Here is a 25,234-nt window from a genome sequence, read left to right as displayed (position 1 = left end):
CCAACCTCTACGACATCGGCCAAAGCAACCTTTTTCATGACACATCTCCAAAGGCAAGAGAAACAAAAGATAAAATAATCTTGTGGGACTACATCAAGATAAAAAGCTTCTGCACAGCCAAGGAAACAGTGGAAAAAAAACTAAGAGGCAGCCCACAGAATGGGATAATATATTTGCAAATGATGCTACAGATAAAGGACTGGTATCCAAGATCGACAAAGAACTTCTCAAACTCAATACGCGAGAAACAAATAATCAAATTTAAAAAATGGGCAGAAGGTATGAACAGACACTTTTCCAGTTATGACATACAAATGGCTAACAGACACATGAAAAAATGTTCAACATCATTAGCCATCAGGGAAATTCAAATCAAAACCACCTCGAGATACCACCTTACACCAGTTAGAATGGCAAAAATTGACAAGGCAAGAAACAACAATTGTTGGAGAGGATGTGGAGAAAGGGGATCCCTCCTACATTGTTGGTGGGAATGCAAGTTGGTACAGCCACTGTGGAAAACAGTGTGGAGGTCCCTTAAAAAGTTAAAAATTGAGCTACCCTATGACCCAGCAATTGCACTACTGGGTATTTACCCCAAAGATATAGATGTAGGGAAGAAAACGGCCATATGCACCCCAATGTTCATAGCAGCATTGTCCACAATAGCTAAATTGTGAAAGGAGCCGAGATGCCCTTCAACAGATGACAAGATTAAGAAGATGTGGTCCATATATACAATGGAATATTACTCAGCCATTAGAAAGAATGATTACCCAACATTTGCAGCAAGATGGATGGGACTGGAGGAGATTATGCTAAGTGAAATAAGCCAAGCAGAGAAAAACTATTATATGTTTTCACTCATTTATGGAACATAAGAAATAGGAAGATCGGTAGGAGAAGGAAGGGAAGAATGAAGGGGGCAGTAAACAGAAGGGGGAATGAATTGTGAGAGACTGTGGACTCTGGGAAACAAACTGAGGGCTTCAGAGGGGAGGGGCGTGGGGGATTGGGATAGGCTGGTGATAGGTATTAAGGAGGGCACACATTGCATGGTGCACTGGTGTTATACGCAAATAATGAATCATTGAACATTGCATCAAAAACTGGGCATGTACTGTATGGTGACGATATAACAAAATAAAAATTAAAAAAAAAACAAATTTCAACCCCCAAGTAAATAATTTTAAAATAAAAAAAGGACTATTATTTGAAATATACGAAGGCTACATCGAAACCTAATGAAATAGTGTGTGTGTGTATAAAAGAACTATTAAAACTCAACAATAAGAATATGTAAAAAGCTGATTTAAAAAATGGGCAGAAGACCTGAACAGACACTTCACCAAAGACATATAGATGTCAAACTAGTATGTGAAAATATGCACCACACTTGTTATCAAGGAAAAGCAAATTAAAACAATGAGATACCACTACACACCTATCACAATGGTCAAAATCTGGGACCTTGACAACAGCAAATGCTGACAAAGAGGCACAGCAACTGGTGGGAATTGTTGGTGATAACACAAAATGGTACAACCACTTTGGAAGACAGTTTGCAGTTTCTTATAAACCAAACACACTGTTATTATATGATCCAGCTATCATGCTTATTGGTATTTACCCAAAGGAGTTGGAAACTTATGTCCACACAGAAACCTGCATGTGGATTTTTATAGCAGCTTTATTAATAATTGCCAAAACTTGGAAACAACCAAGATTTCCCTCAGTGGTTGAATGGATAAATAAACTGTGGTACATCCAAACAATGGAATATTATTCAGCACTAAAAAGAAAGGAGCTTAAAAAATAATAAAATAAAAATAAAAATAAATCAGCTAGCAAGCTGTGAAAAGACATGGAAAAACTTTAAATGTGTATTATTAAGTGAAAGGGGTCAATCTGAAAAGGCTACATACTATGTGATTCCACCTTTATGACATTCTGGAAAAGGTAAAACTATGGAGACAGTAAAAAGATCAGTGGTTTCCAGGAGTAAAGGCAGAAGAAGGGATGAATAAGCAGAGCACAGAGGATTTTTAGTGTGATGAAACAATTCTGTATAATACAATAACGAGGGATACACGTCATGATACATTTGCCAAAACCCATAAAATGTACAAGATCAAGAGCGATTCCTATGGTAAACTATAGACTTTGGGTGATTGTTGGTTCATTGATTGTAACAAATGTACTACTCTGGTAGGAAACGTTGATAGTGGGGAAGCTGTGTATGTGGTGGGGGGGGCAGGGAGTACATGGAAACTGTACTTTCTGCTTGATTTCTCTGTGAACCTAAAACTGCTCTAAAAAGAATCAGGTCTACCTTTTCTAAAGAAAGCTCTATGCCAGGGTGGGGCGTGCACTCACAGCTTGGAGATCAAGAGTCATAAACTCTACCAACTGAGCTAGCCAGGAGTTCCTCAAATCTATTTTTTTAAAATGGACCAAGGAGAACCCAGAAATTTTGTTTTTTTTTAGTAATTGACAAACAAGGAATTGCAGAGGATTCTTTGGGTTGCCAAGCTGGTTGCCAAAGATGCCCAGTGTCTGAGGGTTGCTAGAAATGTCCTTGGAGGGAGCAAAATAGGATCACTCTCAGCAACCCACTCCTCACACAGAACGTTCTCAATGATTGTTCTCAAACAGAACAATCTCAATATCATTGAGGATATGTATGAAAAAACATTTGACATGCCTTTAAGTAGTCTATGAACTAAATGTTAATTATTACTATTTCTGTCTCTGGGTTAGAAGGATTACTCAAAACTTAAATGGAAAGACTCTAGATGGCTTTTAGTCTAAAATACTAAATATATGACAACTGAGAAATAATACATGGTCTATTTTCTTTGATTTGCAGATTCAGAATGCTCTTCATGAATTTTTTCAAAATCCAGATTTCCAGCTTGGTAAAGCTGCCTTTCCTGTAGTATTTCTCTTTTTTCCCTCTTTAATAGTGGTGGAGGGGGGTGAGAGGACAGAGGCTGGATTAAGATGAAGAGTCAATGTTGAGATATATGTTATTCAAAGTTCTTATACATGTACTTTGGGTCTTTTGCTCTTTCCAGATGGAGAATGTAGAAAAACAGAAAAGCAATCAGTGATTTTTGATCCTTTTAGTAGAGTGCTCCATTTTATTATAAATACTCTGTATTATTCTTTTATCATCCCATCAAGTTCCTAGAAAATATTACTTACATACACAGAATTTAAAAAAGAGAGGTATAATGTCCTAACTGTGATATAAAGGAAAAATACAAGGAAAGGCATAAGAAAATTATATGTACTGTATTTCAGTATATAAATGTTCGATTATAACTTCACTAGAAGACATAATGTATCAGACATTTGTACTTACTTATAATGAATGTTTAGACAAAAGAAAAGTAAAATTATATCCAATTGACCATTTTCTTTGTATTTGATATTTTGAAATAAGGGCAAAATGAATGATTTGTATATATATATCGGATCCCCATAAACAGGAGAGCTACAAATGCAGACTGACGCAGTTGTGTTGTATTGGAGTTCAGACACAACTTATGACATTATCTCCCATTACATCATTTTCTGAAATGGTGGACCACTCTTGGTAAAGTTTCAGAAGGAAGCAAAGTACAATCCATTCTCAAATTTTCATAGTAGTTAAAGTTTGGGAGATTTTAACAATAAAAAATATACTCTGCGTTTATATGTAAAACTGTTTCTAGACTCAAATTTATTATAAGCAGATTTTTCTCCTATTTGAATATCTAGCAGGAGGGGGAAAGTCATTATTGTGCAGGAATTGCAGGATTTCCTTTTTATTTTATTTCATTATTTTATTATTATTTTTAAAGATTTACCTATTTATTTGAGAGAGAGAGCAAGAGCAGGGGGAGGGGCAGAGGAAGAGGGAGAGAATCCTCAAGCAGACGCCCCGCTGAGCGTAGAGCCCAACACAGGGCTCCATCCCAGGACCCCGAGATCACCTGAGCAAAATCAAAAGTTGGATGCTCAACCAACTGAGTCACCCAGGTGCCTCAGGAGTTGCAGGATTTCTGATCCTACCCCTACTCCCCATCATTGTGCCAACAAAAACTCAAGCTACAAATTTCCACCGTGATCCCTGGGGATAGAGACAGTGCTACACCTATACAGAACCACAGATTTTGATGCTTTTATTTTCAGAATTGTTTCCTCATTGAGATTAAGCAAAAAATTCTGACTTGTAGGGGCATCTGGCTGGCTCAGTTGGAAGAACATGCGACTCTTGATCTTGGCATTGTGAGTTGGAGCCCCACATTGGGTGTAGAGATTACTAAAAAAAAATAAATAAACTTAAAAAAAAATTCTGACTTGTAGGATAAAGCACTAGAGTTTAAGTCCTGAGATCACACATAATTTATATCCAAATGATTTTTTCAATTGATTTTTTATCACTGTTACATTGATAACAATAAATTGTCTAAAATTTATTTATTGTCTAAATTGTCTAAAATTTATTTCAAAATGTAGAAAAACACTTTGAAAAATAAAATATGCTTCCCATCTTCCTGGTCACTGATCCCCAAACATGATTTGGGACTTGCTGACCACCCTTACTGCCATCTGTTCTTCATGGTTAGCAGAATTCTTCATGGTTAGCACAACCTCAACTCCTCTTTCAGAAAATCTTTGAGATAACTTCTTTTATTCATTTGCTTTTTGATGAAGGTACAGAAGGAGGGAGTGAAGAGAGCTCTATTTGAGACTGTGGTAAAATTAGAGAAATTCCAGACCATTCTAGGTGTCAGCAATTTTTTTCTCTTCTCACCTATACTATCTCAGATGTTCTGTACCATTCATTCATTCATTCATTCATTCATTCAATATTTATTCATAATAATTATTAATAGATAACAATTATTCAGTATTTATTAAGCTCCCACCTAGTTCCAGATACTGTGATGGGGTAGAGGATGTGAAGAGGACTAAGGCATTTTTCCTCTCCTTACGTTCCTCAAAGTTTGGCCAGGGGACAGACACATACACTTAATAACAGCTGTTACCATTAGAAACCAGTGTGGCTTGCATAATCTTCTAGAGTTTGGGGAGAGGTCTGGGATGAGGATGACAGCATCTAATGCATAAGCTTATACTAGAGTTTATACAGTCTTCTTATGACAATAACTGATATCTCATAATAAGCAGCTACAAAAATCAAGAGTGACTAAAGAATCTTATATGTACCAGCCCATGATAGGCAGGAGGAGTTGGGGTTAGAAGTAGGAGAGGAAGTCAGTGCTTTCATCATGAACTTTTAAACAGTTTCTGTTTGTTTCTTGTTAAGGTCAATAAAGATTACATAATTGTCATATCAAAAGGAGGTTTAAAAAATCTTTATTTGAACTAACTGCCGCATTTACCATTATTGATCACTCTGTTATTCATGAAACTCTTTTTTTCTTGGCTTTTGTGATATCACCCTTTCTTGATTTTTCATCTATCATTGATCACCTCTTAGCATTTTTGTTTCTTGGTTCTTCTTTTATTTGTACCTTAAATGTTTTCAGAGTTTTCTCTTTGGCGCTATTATCATTTTACACATTATACACACTAGCTGGGTTCTTATTTAAACCCATGACTTGAGCTGATGACTCATCTATCTATCTATAGTCCCATCCCAAACCCTCCCCCGAGCTCCAGATCCTATCTGTAAAGATCTACAAGATGAGTGATGAAGCGAAAAAAGGAAGTTGCAGATCAATATGATCATATGTATGTGTAGAAAAACAAAAGATGTATATTATATAAAATCATGACCCAGGTCATGATCCAAGGGTCCTGGGATCGAGTCTCGCCTTGGGCTCCAGGCCTGCATTGGGCTCCCTGCTCAGTGGGGAGTCTGCTTCTCCCTCTCCTTCTGCACCCCCACCCCCGCTTGTGTGTTCTCTTTCCTTCTCTCTGTCTCTCCCATGCTCTCTCTCTCTCTCAAATAAATAAATAAAATCTTTAAAAATATATCTAGAAAGGTTGCTGGAAGGGTGGCAACAAACTGTTGACAGTGGTTCCTTCTGGGGTGAGAGGGGGAGGTGAGAATGCTGGTGGGGGACAGGGGAAGAGGGCGATATTCAAGTTTTGCTGCTTATGTTTTTGTATTATTTGAATCTTTTACTGAAAGAACAATTTGTATATTATTTATTTAATTTAAGAAACATTAAAGACAAAATATTTAAAAAGAAAGTTTGTAGAAGTGTTGTGTTTTAGGGACCTGCTTCAGTAAATGGGAACATAAACCAACACAGCTGTTTTGTAGTCTTTTTTATAATATTTGCATATTTGTTTTTGCTTTATCTCAGGCTGGTCATTAAAAATGTAGACAAGTTTATTTCAGTGTTTGGGCTGCTTGGTTAAATAAAAACCAGGAAAAATAATAAGTTTGTAGTAATTGGAATGTTACCCAACTATATATCATTTGCTTTATTGTAAATATTAATGGATATTAAGATAGACTTTAAGAAATAATTTATCGGGGCGCCTGGGTGGCACAGTCGTTAAGTGTCTGCCTTCGGCTCAGGGCGTTATCCCAGCATTCTGGGATCGAGCCCCACATCAGGCTCCTCCGCTGGGAGCCTGCTTCTTCCTCTCCCACTCCCCCTGCTTGTGTTCCCTCTCTCGCAGGCTGTCTCTGTCAAATAAATAAATAAAATCTTTAAAAAAAAAAAGAAAGAAATAATTTATGTTCTTCTTTTAAAGTGCTATAAAATGAATATGAAACATGAATGTATTACAACCAAACTGACTAGCAAATACCTTTTATTCCATAATTAGGAGCATGTTGCAAACAATTGGATATTGCTGACACAATGGAACCAAGATTGAACAAAGCGGAATTTACAGAAGTAAGAAGTTACTTTATTCATTAGTTGAATCAAATTATTTTGCATGGATGTCATGCACACATTAACTTAGAATTTAATTAAATTAAAGCATACTAACTTATTTCTATTCTAAGATGCAGTATTATTTTATTTTATTCTAACTTCTCTGAAGTTAGGGTACATCTTATAATCAGAGGCATTTTACAGTTTCTTTCAGTTAGTGGTATTCATGATGTGAAGTGAGACAAAGTTCCATTCACACCTTCAGTTAAGATCAAGAAAAACCAGCTTCTTTTTCCACTGCATTTTAGATAAAGAAATCTGAAAGTTATAAAGCAATTCCTATAGGCCAAGCATGGTCCTAAGCTCCCCATATATTAACTCAGGTAATGCTCTCAGCAATCCTTATTCCTGCTTTTATAGATGAAGACACATAAGGTGCAAAATGGTTAAGTAACTTGCACAAAGTCTCATAATTAGTGAAGCTGGGCAAATTTGTACTCAGGCAGTTTGGTTTCAAAGTCTACATAGTATTTCATCTGAGAAAGTATGGGATTACTTTTGTCTTGGGATTGTATTAGGATAAGCAAAAGAAGCAATTTAACGGTACCAGTGTCATAAGTCTTTTATAGGCTGCGTTTGTATTTGTTCATGTCTTTCCTCTAACTTCCCTTCTTTTTCTCAGAGTCCCAGAGTCAAGGTAACCTTTTCTTTCTCTCCTACCTCTTTGCTCAGTCATAGGTGATGACAATGTACTGGCAATTTCAAAGTTCTGTGTGAAGGATTCTGGAATCCTTAAAATCATTATCATAGAGATAATGCCAAAAATTTGGCAATCCTGTCTCAGTTATATTCTGTGGTTTCTTAGATTCTGTATTTGTCTACTTGGAGCCAAACTAATGGCCGAAATTGTTTATATCTTCCCTGTGATCCAGAGCCCATACCCTGAACCACCTCCTTATTTAAATCTCATTCACCAAGCCATTATTTCCCCTGGCCTAAACCCAGGGCCAGGTACCAGACAACTAGGGACAGCGCCTGTGCCCCAAAGCCCACCAGAACTTTTCAAGCTAGCCAGTTCTAAGCTGTTTACCCTGTCCTGTCTTGTCTTTCCTGAGGAAACCGCTTATTGGCTCTAGCCTAGGCTCTCCCCTTTGCCCCCTTCTGAGCCAACCCTGTGCTTCCCCTGTGGTTTTGTGTGGTGTGGCATGTTCCCTTCTCCTGGAAAATTTAAGTAGTAAAAATGTTTCAATGACATTAGCCTCTCCGTGTTGCCAGTCAGTCACTGCCATAAATTAAAATCTTGAGGATACAAATGAGACAAGTTACTCAAAGAAAAATATACAAAAGAATGAACTATAGTATTAACATGGTTCAGAAAAAACTAATACTTTATTGCTTTACTGTAGTAATAAACATAATTTTTATTTCTTTGCAAGACACTGATTCTAGGTGCTACTTGGCTTTTTATCTTATACTAGCTTCCCAAAAAGTGGGAAATTTAGAAACTGTTATTTTTCTAAATAGAAAAATAATATATACATTTCACTACAGTAAAGCAATAAAGCTTTTCAGCCTCCAGAACTATGAGAAAATAAATTTCAGTTGTTTCAGCCATCCAGTCTATGGGATTTTGCTATGGCAGCCTTAGCTAAGACACAACTCTAGTAATTGTTTTTAGAATAGATTCCCCAGGGGAATTATTAGGTCAAAGAAGGCATTTTGGAAATACTTGGGTATCTATTGTCAAATTATGCTTTTAATTGTGTTGATTTATTCTGCCATTATCAATGTACGAGAGCTTTCAAAACACCATATTCTCACCAACAGTGGGCATTATCGATTATAAGAAACCTCTGTGGGGCGCCTGGGTGGCTCAGTTGGTTAAGCTTCTGACTCTTGGTTTCGGCTCAAGTCGTGATCTGGTGGTTGTGGGATTCGGTGTCGCTTTGGGCCCTGCACCCAGTGCAGACAGATTTTGCTTCAGGTTCTTTCTCCCTCTCCCTCCCCCTCTGCTCCTCCCTGCCCACTCTCTCTCTCTCTCTCTCTCAAATGAATAAATAAAATCTTTAAAAAAAAAAAAAAAGAAAGAAAGAAACCTCTGCAATTTGAATGCATTCTGTTTTTTAACTTTTATCTTTTTGATTACTAGTGAGGTTAAACATTTTCTATGTAATGTTAAAATTTCTTAAATCCATGGTCTACGTTATGATTGGTGGATTTTGATAATTGGAAAAAAGGTGCTATATGCACTTTATAAGCAAAGCACCTAATATAAGGTGACAAAAAAGATGAAATTAAGATAATTGTTAAAAGAATATCAAATAATCAAAATAAGCAATCAAACAAACAGAACAGCAGATTTCAATATTAAGAATCATGTAATGAAATCAAGACTATTTTTTATATTTGTAAATGTTAAAATTTTACATTTGCAAAATTTAAAATTAATAAAGATGATAGACTAATCTTAAACTTTATGAATCTATGGACATTATAATAGAATATATAGAAGAAGGAAAAAAAGAAGGGGTGCCTGATTGACTTGGTTAAGTGTCAAACTCATTGTTTTACCTCAGGTCATGATCTCAGGGTCATGGTATCAAGCCCCACGTTGGGCTCTGTACTCATGGAGTCTGCTTGAGATTCCTTCCTCCTCTCTCTTTTCCCCTCCTTCCCTGCTTTCTCCCTCTTTCTCTAAAAATAAATAAATAAAATCTTTTAAAAAAAGAAAAAGAAAAAAGAATAGAAAGAGAAAAACACATTAAAAATATAAAGACAAATGAACAATAATTAAATATTAAAACTTTTTTAGGTAACAGCTTTATTGAGATATAATTCAGATACTATATTTATTTCCTATAGCTGCTGCAACAAATTACGAAGAATTTGGTGGCTTAAAAAACAAAAAATTTATTCCCTCACAGTTCTGGAAGTCCAGAAGCCCCAAATCATTATCACTGGCCCAAAGTCAAGGTTGGCAGGGCTGCATTCAGTCTGAAGGGTCTTGTGGAAAATTGCCCCTTGCAGCTTCTAGTGACTCATGGCTACAATCACCAATTCCTGCCTCTGTGGTCTGAGAAATCTCTCTCTTATAAGGATACATGTGATTGCATAATCCAGGATAACCTCCTCATCTAAAATACCTTAACTTAATCACAGCTACAAAGACTCTTTCCCATACAAGGTAATATTTACAGGTTCCAGGGATTAGGACCTGTTGTCTTTGAGGGCCATTATTTAACCTCCTATACATACCTTAAAATTCTCCCATTTAAAGTGTACAATTCATTGTTTTTTAGTATATCTACAGAATTGTGTCACCATTAAAACAATCCATTTTAGAACACTTTCATCATGCCAAGAAGAAACCTCATACCCATTAGCAGTCATTCTTCATTTCCCTCTAAACCTCTAGGTAAACCTAGGCAACCACTAATCTACTTTCTCTGTCTCTCTTACAGCTTTGCCTAGTCTGGAAATTTCATATCAATGGAATCACAAAATATGTGGCCTTTTGTTACTGGGTTCTTTCACTTAGTATAATGTTGTCAAGGTTCACACATGTTGTAGCATGTTCACTCATGTAGCATGTACTTCATTTGTTTTTATTGCTGAATCATATTTCTTTGTATGGACATACCACATTTTATTTATCTATTTATCAGTTGATGGACATTTGGGTTGTTTTCACTTTTTGACTACTGTGAATAATACTGCTATGAACATTTGTGTATAAGTTTTTGTGTGAACATATGTTTTCAGTTGTCTTGGGGAGATACCAAGGAGTGGAATTCCTGGATCATATGATAACTCTATGTTTAACCTTTTGAGAAACTATCAGACTGTTTTCCATAGTGGCTGCACAAGTTTACATTCCACAACAAATGGGAGCTCTAATGTTCCACATCCTTGCCAACCCTTGTTATTCTGTTTTTTAGTTTAGTTTAGTTTTTTAATTATAGCCATACTTGTGGGGATGACGTGGTAACTCACTGTGGCTTTGAAAGGCATTTCCCTGATGTCTAAAGTGATATTGAGCATTTTTTTATGTGCTTATTGGCCATTTGTGTATCTTTTTTGGAGAAATGTCTACTTAGATCCTTTGATTATTTTTTAATTGGGTTATTTGTCTTTTTACATTTTTGAGTTACAAGAGTTCTTTATATACTCTAGATATACATATTTTGCAAATACTTTCTCCAATTCTGTGAGTTATCTTTCTACTTCCTTTAAAATTAAAAAAAAAATTTTAAAGTAATCTCTACACCCAACACGGGGCTTGAACTCACAACCCTGAGATCAACAGTCACACACTCTATCAATTGGAGCCAGCCAGGCATGCCTATCTTTCTACTTCTTGATGGTGTCCTTTGGCACACAAAGTTTTTAATTTGAATGGAGTGAAATTTATCTAATTTTTTACTTTTGTTGCTTTTGCTTTTGTTGTCCTATTTAAGAAATCAGTGCTTAATTCAAGGTCAGAAAGATAGACTCCTCAAAGTTTTATAACTTTAACTCTTTGATATACACCTAGTTAAGTCTTTGATCCATTTTGAGTTCATTTTGTGTATGGTGAAGTAGTAAAACTTTTGTTTAAGTATTTGATAAGTTCAGAGAGGTAAACATAACTAAGGATATAAACAACCTATAAATTATATATCAGACTTCAATTCTTACAGTGACCCTGTTTCAGTTTTCACAGAATATTGGTCAAAATTTATCATAAATAGGCCACCAAGAAAACCTTATAAATTCCAAAAACTAGGAATCATTATGTAGGGATTCCTGGGTGGCTCAGTCGGCTAAGTGTCTGTCTTCAGCTCGGGTCTTGATCCCAAGGTCCTGGGATCGAGTCCCGAGTTGGGTTCCTTGCTCAGTGGCGTGTTTGCTTCTCCCTCTACCCCTCCCCCAGCTCGTGCTCTCTTGCATGCTCTCTCAAGTAAATAAATAAAAATCTTTTTAAAAAATCATTATCTAATAAAACAGGAAAATAATAAATAAAATTTAAAATGATTGAAGCCCAACCATTTGGAAATTTAAAAAATACTCTTTTAAATAATTACTGAGTCAGAATCTTATATCTAACTATATGGAAAGCTACTAAACATTTACTAAGATGAGAAATATAGGCTTAAAAGTCTTAAAAATGGGATAGGGTGGGGAATTTTAAAACAACAGATAAATATAAAAATAGAATAATAATATATATATTCCCATAACCAGAATTAATTTTTGTTAACACCATGGCATATGTTTCTAAAGTAAAAGCATTCAATTTTGTAAATATTATCATTACCAAAAAAGAATTTAAAAATACATAAAAGTACAAAGATGGGGATTTAAAATCACCACAAATTGGGCTACCTGAGTGGCTCAGTAAGTTAAGTGTCCAACTCTTGGTTTCAGCTCAGGTCATGATTTCAGGGTCATGAAATCGAGCCTGGCATTGGGCTACACACTCGATGGGGAGGCTGGTTGAGATTCTCTCTCTCCCTCTGCCCCTCCTCCCTCTCTAAAAATAAATAAATCTTTAAAATATTAAGTGAATAAATAAAATCACCCAAAACTTTCTTACCCAGAAATAGCCATTGTCACCCTTAGGTGAATATTATGTAAAATTAATAGATAAATAAAATCTTTTAATTAAAAAAACCCAGTTTTATACACTGTCTTAATAGATAGATGGGTATATAGCAATGCAGATGATCACAAATTCTGTTATAAAATTTTACTAATTAAAATAAAAAATATTTGATGTACTTGATTCCAACAGAAGAAAAAGAATCTGAAATAAATAAGAGAATTATTGAAATTGAACATAAGTTCACAAAAGTCATTCTAAAATCATCCTAAGACCCTATGATGAAGATTCACTATTATTATTATTACGAAGATCCATTCATTATTTTCTTTAGAGAGGGGCATGGGGTAGAGGCAGAGGGAGAGGGAGAGATAATCTTAAGTAGGCTCCATGCCCAGCGTGAAGCCCACTGTGGGGTTTGATCTCACAACTCTGAGATCATGACGTGAGGTGCAATCAAGAGCCAGACGCTTAACCGACTGAGCCACTCAGGAGTGTCTCCATTCATTATTTTTTAATCACATATTTCAATAATAGAAATAACAATTGACACCTGTAAAAGATGAAGGTATTTGGTATTTCCTCATCTTATTTTTTCCCTTGTTATATATCCCAATTTTAGTTATTTTATAATTTTTATTTAATGCAGATATTCAGATATTTTATATACTACTATTCACTTTCTTTTCTGTAATTACAACTACCATAGTTGATTAATCTTGGACTAATCTTTAAATGGATTCATGATGCAGTTGCTGTTCTTTTTTTAAAATTATTTTTATTTTTGGGGGGATGCCTGGGTGGCTCAGTTGGTTAAGTATTTGCCTTAGGCTCAGAGCATGATCCTAGGTCCTGGAATTGAGTCCCGCATCGGGCTCCTTACTCATCAGGGAGCCTGCGTCTTCCTCTGATTGCCTCTTCCCCTGCTTGTGCTCTTTCTCTCTCTCTCTCTGGCAAATAAATTTAAAAAAATCTTTTAAAAATATTTTTTAAAATAAAATTATTTTTATTTTTTTAAAGATTTTATTTATTTATTTATTTATTTATTTATTTATTTGAGAGAGAGAGCGGGGTGGGAGGGGAGGCAGGGAGGAGCAGAAGGAGAGGGACAAGCAAATTCTGCAAACTGAGGGTAGAGCCAGAGGCAGGGCTCCATCCCATGACCCTGAGATCACGCAATCAAGAGTCGGACACTTAACAAACTGAGCCACCCAGGGGTCCCATCCTTTCTTTAAAAAAAATTGAAGTGCAATGATACAATGTTATATTGGTTTCAGGTATATAATAAAATGATTCAATAATTCTATACTTTCTCAATGCTCATCAAGATAAGTGTATTCTTAATCCCCTTCATCTATTTCACCCATCCCCCTCACCCACCTCCATTCTGGCAACTACCAGTTTGTATTTAAGAGTCTGTTTTTTTGTTTCCTTTTTTCCTTGTTTATTTGTTTTGTTTCTCAAATTCTACATTTGAGTGAAATCATATGGTACTTTTCTTTAAATGACTTATTTCACCTACATTATATTCTCTTGGTCCATTCATGTTATTGCAAATGGCAAGATTTCTTTCTTTTTTTATAGCTGAATAATATTCATATATATATGATTATTATATATTATATGAAATATATAATAATAGTCATATATATATATCGCATCTTTATCCATTCATCTATTGATGGACACCTAGGTTGCTTCCTTATCTTGGCCATGGTAAATAGTGCTGCAATAAACATAGGGGTGCATTTATCTTTTTAAATTAGGGTTTTCATTTTCTTCGGGTAAATACCCAGTAGTGAAATTACTGGATCATATGGTAATTCTATTTTTAATCTTTTAAGGAAACTTCATACTGGCTTCCACAATGACTGCACCAATTTACATTCTCACCAGCAGTGCACAATGGTTCCTTTTTCTCCATATCTTTGCCAACATTTGTTATTTCTTGTATTTTTTTATTTTACCCATTCTGATAGGTGGGAGGTGACATCTCGTTCTGGTTTTAATTTGCATTTCCCTGATGATTAGTGACATAGAGCATCTTTCCATGTGTCTGTTGGCCATCTGTATATTTTCTTTGGACAAATGTCTATTCAGGTGCTCTGCCCATTTTTTAGTTGGATTATTTTTTGTTATTGAGTTATCTAAGTTCTTTATATATTTTAGGTATTAACTCCTTATCAGATATATCATTTGCAAATATCTTCTCCCATTCAGTAGGTTGCTTTTTGTTTTGTTGATGGTTTCCTTTACCATGTAGAAGCTAGAACAAATAATCCAAAAATTTGTGTGGAACCAGAAAAGACCCCAAATAGCCAAAGCAGTTTTGAGACAGAAGAAAGAAAGCTGTAGGTATCACAATTCCAGGTTTCAAGGTATACTCAAAGCTGTAGTAATCAAAACAATATGGTATTTGCACAGAAATAGATATATAGATCAATAGTACAGAATAGAGAGTCTAGAAATAAACCCACAATTGTGTGGTCAATTAATCTTTGACAAGGGAGGCAAAAATATAGAATGAGGAAAAGACAGTCTCTTTAATGAATGGTATTGGAAAAACTAGACAGCTACACTTTCTTACACCATACACAAAAATAAATTCAAAATGGATAAAGACCTAAAGGTGGGACCTAAACCATAAACCTTATAGAAGAAAACATAAGCAGTAATTTCTCTGACGTTGGCTGTAGAAACATTTTTCTAGATACGTCTCCTCAAACAAAATTAAATTATTAGGACTACACCAAAAATAAAAAGCACTTCCTGTCCTTTTACAGTGGCTTGGCTATTCCTGAATTGTTTATTTTGATTCATCTCTCAATCAGCTGAATTTATTATAAAGTAGTTTTTTTCTTCAGGAAGGTCACATGGGTATTATATTTTCTGACTTCTTTTGTGTTGAAAATGTCTGCATGCTGCCTCTAAAATTATAGTGTGGATGGGTATAGTGTAATTAGGTCACATTTTCTTTTCACCTCAAAACTATATAGACATTGCTTAATTGTTTTCTGGTATTGAATGTTGTGAAGTCTGATGTCAGTTTTGCTTTTCTTCTCCCTTCATTTATTTTAATTAACTCAACAAATATATACATATACACATACGTGTATTCATACACACAAATCTTACACAAATACATACAGATCCATGTATGATATGTGTACATGTGTGTGTGTGTGTATATCCACACAATTAAAATGAGGAAATGGGTAAGGGTCATGTATATCCAATGATACTTGATACAAACTCATTAGCATTCTACATAATACCTTTGTGTATGTGTATATATACACACACACAATTTTGTTTTAATGTGTGCTTTGAGCTATTAGTATTAGTATTCCTGACACTTCCCAACATCTCTTCCTGAAATGTAAACAACCCATATTCAGGTATTTTCATTATAGAGAAGTGCTGTTACATCAACAGAAACCAAGAAAATATTTCTTGTATAGAAATATTTATTGAAAATATTTAATTATCTGATCAACAAATCATTGACCATAATATATGACATAGAAGTAGTGTTTGGAACACTTGTTTTTAAAGAGATTTGCTTTAAGGCTATTTTGTCAGCACTCATTTAATGAAACTAGAAGAAAATAAAATTATAAATGTTGGGCTTAAAAGCAAGATATTACACACATGTGCCATCCAATGGAGATGCTGTGTCATGAAATTACCCCTGTGATCATTTGTAATGAGCAATGTAATTAACATTCAGGATGGAGTGTGTTTGGAGAAAATGGAATCATTGAGTAATAATTAATATAGAGATAAGGACAAATGGAGAGAATGAATGAACGATCACAGATGCTTCCATTTGCGTATCATTTTCCTAGGTGTCTGTTTTCTGACAGATAAATGAACAGGTGACAATCTTTTTGTGGAGTATAACTTCTCTCACTTTTCATCTGTTTTATTCTAGTAAATGAAGACCCAAAATAACTATTTTTAGAAGAATATTTTATATTCTTTATAATATATTTTAGGAGACTATGTCTAGTCTCTTAGTTACTAAGTATATACTGAATACTGAATATTCATTTACTCTCTGGTAGGAGAGATGTCAAAATTAGAAGCTGTATTTCTTACCCTCGAGGACCAAATAATGCATTGTTGTATGGGAGTGTGCCTGTGAGTATATGCAGGCGTGTGTGTGTGTGTGTGTGTGTGTGTGTGTGTGTGTGTGTGTGTGTACAAGCATGCAGGCATACACATGCTGGATGGAACCAGAGTAGAATCCAGAGAATAGAAGCGTCAAAATATAAGCAAGTTAAGGACACACACCACAACAAGACAATTACAAAGCAACAGACAGGCACAAAACATTATTATTATTTATATTCATCACTGCCAGGGGAAGCATAGTAAAAGAAAAATGAGACTTCAGTGGGGCAGGCTTCATGTAGGAAGCTCATCTGGTGGTCATGAGGTTTAAATTTCTTCCACCTGCCATTCCTGTAGCTCCTTACTTTGAAAGGAACCTTTAAACATTTATATAGTGACCAGAACAATTTAAGATGTAGGATGTACTGGTTTATTTGGGATTTTTGTTTTGTAAGTTGAATATTTAGACAGAAAAGAAATATGTTTTCTTTCAAGACAGAAAAGAAATATGTTTTCTTTCAAGCTTGTTTTAAATTCTAAGAACACTCTGGTTTCCAAAAGACGACTCATTCCAGCAGACAAAACTTAGCATTTTTGTCATTTTAACAGTGGTGTTGAGTTGTCTAAGTAGATACTGTATGCAAGTTTGAAAAGGAACTGAAGTCTTAACTCTTAGATTTCACTGGCTTCCCATTATTGTATTCAGACCAGAAGTAAGCAGGTGCTGATAGGTGTATCCTTCCCGAAGTTTCCAGATTTCGACCTTACAGAGGATCTACCCTTTCATTTCACTGATTGGTTGATTTGTTTATCAACAGAAGAAAACCACCATTACTGTGGTTATTGAGAACTTAGTTAACTTTTTTAGGTAGGAAGGTTCTTTTTTAATTTTCTAGACTCTTTGAGTTGTACAAATTCCATTTGTTTTCATAAAGAATTTTCTAATAATTTGCTTCCAGAGATGTCTGAGAGATAAGCATGTCTAAATTTTTCTTAGTACATCTCAAAGCAAAAGTTACCTGGAGTTGTTAAAATGCCCATAATTTTTAAATGACAGTCCCACAAATGGCTGTATGCCTGTCTCAAAAAAAAATTTTTTTTCTGTAGGTTGTTTGGAACTTGGAACCCATTTTCCAAATAGAAATATTTTATACAGTGATGGGGGTCTGTGGTTTATTTTATTTTTTTATTATTTTTTAAAGTAAGCTCCACACCCATTGTGGAGCCCAATGCAGGGCCTGAACTCACAATCCTGAGATCAAAACCTGAGCTGAGATCAAGAGCTAGACACTTAAACAACTGAGCCACCCAGGCATCCCTGGGGTCTGAGGTTTGAATGTGCCTGAAATTCTTAGTAAGAGTGACTATTTCTGTGGGGGAAATGCTATCTGAAGAAGGCATCACCATGCACTATCAGGGAAAGGAGTTTTCTTATCTCTAAACCATTAGTGATAACTACATACACTTTCAGTATGGTAAGAGTTCATGGAGTGAAGGGTAAAGATGGCCTCAGGTAGAGGAGAACTTCCAAAGACTCCAGGGTGAAGAACTGAGGGAGGCTGATCTCTCATCACTGCAGATCCTTTTCCCCTACATCTGGGGCCTCCAGAAATTGACATACTTCTGTTTCTATTGATAATACAAACTGTCTCTGGACTGGGTTATATTCCTTCCCTGGTGTAATTTCAAAGTTAGTTTCCCAAACTCTTGCCTTCAAAGTAATAACAAGGTATAACTTTCTCAAACAAGAGTGAAGTCTTTTAAAGGACTATTCTCTAGGGGAGTGTGACCTGCTTATCAGTTCTACTCACTCTAGGCACCAGAATCCTGGTTCAAATTGTCATTTGTTTTCATCATCATTCCCAGTTATCTATAACAGACATATATTGTTTATCGTGTGACTCTATAAATACAATAAGTGGATTGAGAATGGATGAATGCATACCATAGAATAAGAACTCTGTACCGTTTGTCCCATGTGTGGTTGTCCAATGGGATGGTAATGGAAAGATGCCTCACACATGGTTAGGGGCTGTAAAGTTTCTTTTATGGCAAAGGATTTTGATATTTACAGAGATGGTCTGTTATACAAAGCAGGATACAACACAGCATGCTTCCAAACAGAGGTTCCCCAAAGTTCTCCACAGGAATTAGACCACTGGCATGGATCAGTGGTTTAGATTTTCAAACCATCCTGGTTTGCCCATACCTGAGGGGTTTCTTAGAACATGGGACTCTCAGTGCTAAAACTAGGGAAGTCCCAGGCAACCTGAGGCAGTTGGCCACCCTCATTGAGGAGTTTGCTTTGTTTTGATCTTATCCCCCACCTGATCACCGTGAAGACTCAGGCCACACATCTACCTGCTCACCAGGGGCAAGTGAAAACAATCTAACACCTTCTCATTTACTGTGGGACTGGGTAAAATGAGGGTCAGTTTCCCAGGAGCATCCTTCAGCAGGCCTGGGCTTCAAGTGCTCTGAGGTCTGCACTTGACTTATATAATGGGCTTAAGAATAATTATATGCAGGGGACTCCTGGGTGGCTCAGTTGATTAAGTGTCTGCCTTTGGCTCAGGTCATCATCCCAGGTTCCTGTGATCAAGTCCCACATCAGGCTTCCTGCTCAGCCAGGAGTCTGCTTCTCCCTCTTCCTTTGCAGTGTGTGTGCACGCTCTCTCTCTGTCAAATAAAAAAAAAAGAGTAATTATATGCAAAAACTAGAAATACTATTCACTGGGATTCAGATATTAACTTTGGATTCTGTGACACTAAGGAACTGATGCAGGGGTAAGTAAGGGCTGTGTCTCTATCTGAATTCTCTTCTTTGGGACTTAGTCCGTTCTTGCTCCCCAGTGGTCTGCTTTGAGATAGTTACTTCCTCATGCTCAGTTGTTTTATAACAGTCACACAGTCTGAGGCCTTCAAACTGACGTGGCTCAAAGTTTAAATTTTAAATGTAGAGGCTTCATCAAATTACTCAAAGATTGTGTCTTTGCTGTAATGTATTCTGCTCAACCTAGCTGTGCATTTCCCCCAAAATGGTATGTATCTGCATTTCCCCCAAAATGGTATGTATGTATGACTCTCTATTCTGTTATTTGTAATTTGCTTTTGTAATTTTTGCTGTTTTGTTCTGCTTATTTTTTTTTCATGTACTTTGAGTTATGGCAGGGAAGGATAGAAGAAGGAAGAATGATGGCTTCAGTGGAGGTATAGGTGGGAGCAGCAATATACTGTGAAAACTGCCTGAGGAAACCTTGGGGCGAAATGAGGGAATTTTAAAGCAGGAAAATGGGATGGTCTGTGGTAAACTATCCTCCAAGTTGTGTGTCTTCGCAGGTGGTCTTCAACTGTAAGAAATACATAAAGGAGTTTATGATCAGCAAGTTCTTATTGTCAGTTTACTAGGGCTACCATGACGAAGTCCTGGGTGACTTAAACATCAGGAACTTAACTTGTCACAGTTCTGGAGACTAGAAGCCCAATACCTGTATAATACAAGGTATCGGCAGGGTTGGTTTCTTCTGAGGGCCTGTCTCCTTGTCTTATAGATGGTCATCTTTTCCCTGTGCCTTCACATGGTCTTTCCTCTGTACATGTCTGTGTCCAAATTTCCCCTTCTTATTAGGACACTGGTCATTTTTGCTAATGACCCACCTAATGACTTCATTTTAATTTAATTACCTCTTTAAAGATCCTATCTCAGGGGCACCTGGGTGGCTCAGTCAGTTAAGCGTCTGCCTTCAGCTCAAGTCATGATCTCGACTCTTGGTCCTGGGATTGAGCCCCAAGTCAGTCTCCCTGCTCAGCAGGGGAGTCTGCTTCTCCCTCTGCCTCTACCCCTCTCCCCTGCTCGTGCAAGCTCTCTTGCTCGCTCTCTTTCTCTCTCTCAAATGAATAAAATCTTTAAAAAATAAAAACCAAAGATCTTATCCCAAAATACAGTCACATTCTGAGGTACTGGGGGTTAGGCCTTCAACATATGAACTTTGTGAGGACACAAGCTAAACCATAACATCACCTAAGCTACCTTTCACCAGTAGGGGAAAAATCGTGTGTTTCAGTCTGTCATTTTTATTATTATTGGATATTGAATAAAGCCTTTGTTCAATTCATTTGTTAAGCAAATGATTCTGATTTTTAAAAATCAAAAGAGTTATAGTATATTTCTGCTTTGTTGAGTATATAATTAGCATAATTGTTTTTAAAAGTTCCCTGAGACTGGAAATCTAATTTTCTGCCCAAATGCTGTATGAGCACACAACTTCTTCAATGATAGATAGCCAATATAATCTGTGTATTTCAATATTCTATAGTCCTTGTTTGCAGGCATTTCTGAAAACATTACTTACAAATACAGTTTGGAAGTTTATGCCTAAAACAGTTCATTTCAGAATATAGTTTTCTTTCTATTGATTTTATATCACCCACTTCATCAACTTTCCAGTGTGTCTACAATTAAATAAGTGTGAATCCCAATGGCTCAGAGCTGTAGATTTTAACAGTAAATACCAGCCTACTAAGCAAGACATTTACTACATTCTCAACATTTTGGTTTTCGAGTCAGAAAGGAACAGCCCAGAATTCATACAATGGGACCCAGCACATGGAGATAACTTGATGAAGGACAATTCAAATGTTTAGCAATTCACAGAGCTATTAGATGGAAGGATATTCGTAGTTCACTACATTCTTAAATTAATCTAAGCAATCATGTCAGGATTGGTGGATATTAATTGATTTACTCCGTGGGAGGATAGGAAAACACAAAGTTCATGTGTTTTCACTATCTTTGTTTTTATGAGACACCGGCAAACTTCTGTAATTGTTCTATTTGGAATTTGACTTGTAGTTAGTTGGCAACTGGTAGCCTTGATGTCACATATCCCAAGCTTACAGAACACCCTCATTCAGAAAGCCCATAGGCTCTAAATCCAGAATGTTGAAGTGTCTCTTGGAGAAACAGTTAAACTAATCCTCAGTTTAATAGGATTACCACAACCAGAAAACTCAACGGCCTTGAGGTCAATTCCCAAAAGCTTAATTTATATATTAAGGATCGAACAACAGGATCTTAGCATTCTGGAATAATTAAGAACAGTTGCCCCACGTCATCTATTTCAATGGTTCTCAACCTTTAGTGAACATAAGAATAACCCGGAGGGCTTATTTATTTATTTATTTATTGACTCCAGAGTGGACTTTTTATTTCAAGTTACCATGTGTAAATGTTGGAGGAAAAAGACCCAAGTCTGTCTGTTTCCTTGGCTGGGGCCCACTTGAATTTCCATACATGGTTTCCACAACCACATGCCCCCACTGGCTAATGCCACAAGAGTTCGGAGTGTTGGGATATAAGGAAAGAATAACAGTGGAAACATGTCGGGGTCTGTTTTTTAAGAGGGAAAAAGAAAGATGATTTCCCTTCCCCAAGAATCCTGGGGCAACTGGTCCGGTCATGTGACATCTACTCATATTTTTTCTGTTTTGACTCTGCACGCTTGTGACTGGAAGGAGCCTGGTTAAGAGCTGGAAGTGTATTCTGCTTCCAGAGGGCTTTTAAAAACACAGATTCTGGGTCCCACTCCAGAGTTTCTGATTCAGTAGGTCTGGAGTAGGGCCCCCAAACTTACATTTCTTTTTTTTTTTTTTTTGAAGAAAAAATGTTTATTTCTTTATACACACTTTGCTTTATTAGTCACCCAAAAGACTGTGTTCTTTCTTTTTCTCTTTCCTTTTTTTTTTTTTGTTTGTTTTTATTTTGGGGCCCCAGGGTGGCTCAATCCATTAAGCATTTGACTCTTGATTTCAGCTCAGGTCATGATTTCAGGGTTGTGAGACTGAGCCCCACATCAGGCTCCATGCTGGGTGTGGAACCTGCTTGAGATTTTCTCTCTCTCCCTCTCCCTCTGCCCCTCCCGGCCCCCTCTCTCTCCAAAAAAAAAAAGTTTTTATTTTATTTCCAGTTAGTTAACATGCAGTGTGATATTAGTCTCAGGTATACAGTATAGTAATTCAACACTTCCATACATTACCCTGTTCTCATCACAACAAGTGCCCTGTTTAATCCCAATCACCTATTACAACCACCCCACCACATCCCCTCTGGTAATCATCAGTTTGTTCTCTATAATTAAGAGTCTGTTTCTTGATCTGTTTCTCTCTCTGTCTTATTTTTTTTCCCTTTGCTTGTTTGTTTTGTTTCCTAAATTCCACATGAGTGAAATCATATGGTATTTGTCTTTCTCTGGTTTATTTCACTTAGCCTTGTACTCTAGCTCCATCCACATCGTTGCAAATGGCAAGATTTCATTTTTTATGGCTTAATACTATTCCATTATATATATATACCACATCTTCTTTTGATGGGCACTTAGGTTGCTTCCATATCTTGGCTATTGTAAATAATGCTGCTATAAAAGGAATACTTGTGCACTGTTGGTGGGAATGCAAACTGGTGCAGTTTGGAGGTTCCTCAAAAGTTTAAATATAGAACAACCTTATCCAGCAATTGCACTACTCTATTGGGTATTTACCCAAAGAATACAAGAATACTAATTCAAAGGGATATATGTACCCAAATGATTATACCAGATTTACATTTCTAACAAGCTCTCAAGTGATGCTCTCAGAGCTTCCAACAAGCTCTCGGGTGATGTGGTCAAGGGACCACATTTTGAGAATCACTGATCTCATTGGGTTTTTCCTTCTAAATAGGTATGTCAGCCAAAAGGACTTTCATTCTAAAGGGAAAACTTTCTTGGTCAATTTCTTACCTAGCTCAAAAGGAAGCAAGAGCAATGGCTACAGAGAACTTACATGAAATACCTATACTCTGTACATACCAGGATCCTCTCATGACCCACTGAGATAGCTACTGTGATACACATTTCACAAAAGAAACTGGAAAGTTCAGTGACTCAGCCAAGATTACTCAGCCAGTAAATATGGGAACTGGAATTTGAACTCAGATAGGCTCTAAAATGTGAGAGTTGGGTTTTTTTGTTTGTTTTGTTATGTTTTGTTTTTGTCTCCACCTTCCAGAAATGTTTAGAATCTGATATCTTCTCAGTGTCTGTGCTCTGTGCTAAGCCATCACCAGCTCACAACTGCCTTCTATCATTAGCTTCCTGACTGATGCCCTTGCTTTCACCCTTGCCTTTTAAAATGAAAGATAGGGGCACCCAGCTGGCTCATTGGGAAGAGCCTCTTGATCTCAGGGTCGTGAGTTTGAGCCCCACTTTGGGTGTGGAGATCACTAAAGAAAAAAAAGAAAGAAAGGTATATTAAGGCAGTCTTCTACTCAAAGCCCTCCAGTGGCTTCCCATCTTACTTAAAGTAAAAACCAAAGTCCTTAACATGGCCCCACAGCTCGACATGGTCTGTCTGGTGACCCTTCTGTCCTCACCTCTCTCTGTACACCTCACTCATTCTGCCCCAACCACATTAGCTGCCTTGCCATTCCTGGAAAACTCAAGGCACATTCTCACCTCAGGGCCTTAGCACTTTTCCGGGACAATACTCCCCCCATATTTCCACGTGGTTTACTCCCTCCTCTCCTTCTTGGCTCAAAGGTCACTTTCTCCATGATGGCTTCTGTCAGGTTGCAATCTCTGGAAGCAGATGCTGAGACAAATGCTGGTGTGCAGGTTATTAATTAGGGGTCAATAAGGGTGCCTGGGTGGCTCAGTCAGTTAAGTGTTTGCCTTCGGCTTAGGTCATGATCCCAGGATCCTGGGATCAAGCCCTTCTCCCTCTCCCTCTGCCTGCCGCTCCCCCTGCTTGTCCTCTCTCTCTCAAATAAATAAATAATACTTTTAAAAAATAATCAGGGATCAATAGCTGTGAAGGGAGAGAAGTGTAACAGAATTAGGCAGGAGAAGTCAGAGGCAATACAGGCCTGATAAAGCCTCATCCAACCCAAAAGAGAGCTCTGAAGCAAGTATTGCCCATCAGTGTGCCTTACATCAGGTTGAATGTCCAGGTCTCTATATTTCTCTCTCATTTAGTTCCTGAATTCAGGCTGCCCTATGAAAGGTATGACCAAAGCATGGCGGCTTTCTGCAGTGAAAGCAGACCCTGACGGAACTGAAAGCTAAAGACTGCTATTGTAAATAATGCTACAATGAACATATATCTCTTCAAAATGTTTTTTTCATTTTCTTTAGATAAATACCCAGGAGTAGAATTGCTGGATATATGGTAGTTCTATTTTTAATTTTTTGAGGAATGTCCATACTGTTTTCCACAGTGGTTATAGCAATTTACATTTCCACCAATAGTGCACAAAAGCTCCCTTTTCTCCAACAACACTTGTTTTTTGCTTTTTGATAATAGCCAGTCTGACTGGGGTGATGTGATATCTTATTGTGGTTTTAATGTGCATTTCCCTGATGATTACTGATCTGGAGTTATCTTTTCATGTGTGTGTTGGCCATGCCATCAGTATGCCTTCTTTGGAAAAATTTCTTTTTTTTAAATGTTTTTTTATCATATTATGTTAGTCACCATACAGTACATCCCCGGTTTCTGATGTAAAGTTCGATGATTCATTAGTTGCGTATAACACAGTGCACCATGCAATACGTGCCCTCCTTACTACCCATTCACCAGTCTATCCCATTCTGCCACCCCCCTCCCCTCTGAAGCCCTCAGTTTGTTTCTCAGAGTCCATAGTCTCTCA

At 36.8% G+C, this 25,234-nt stretch overlaps 1 protein-coding gene across 1 annotated transcript in view; it reads left to right on the top strand.

The window, feature by feature from the left end:
• EFCAB5 (EF-hand calcium binding domain 5) overlaps window positions 1-25,234 on the top strand; it is a 168,099-nt gene that overhangs the window by 71,110 nt on the left and 71,755 nt on the right. The window contains exons 7-8 of the mRNA XM_034640619.1: window positions 2,870-2,918; window positions 6,802-6,872. Coding sequence (XP_034496510.1) covers window positions 2,870-2,918; window positions 6,802-6,872 — 120 coding nt within the window. The remainder of the gene's footprint in view (window positions 1-2,869; window positions 2,919-6,801; window positions 6,873-25,234) is intronic.

The sequence above is a fragment of the Ailuropoda melanoleuca genome, chromosome 13, assembly GCF_002007445.2.
Source record: "Ailuropoda melanoleuca isolate Jingjing chromosome 13, ASM200744v2, whole genome shotgun sequence".
In the NCBI taxonomy this organism is placed as follows: domain Eukaryota; kingdom Metazoa; phylum Chordata; class Mammalia; order Carnivora; family Ursidae; genus Ailuropoda; species Ailuropoda melanoleuca.
Note: the sequence above shows the minus strand (reverse complement) of the source record. Positions and strands in the feature narration are given on the sequence as shown.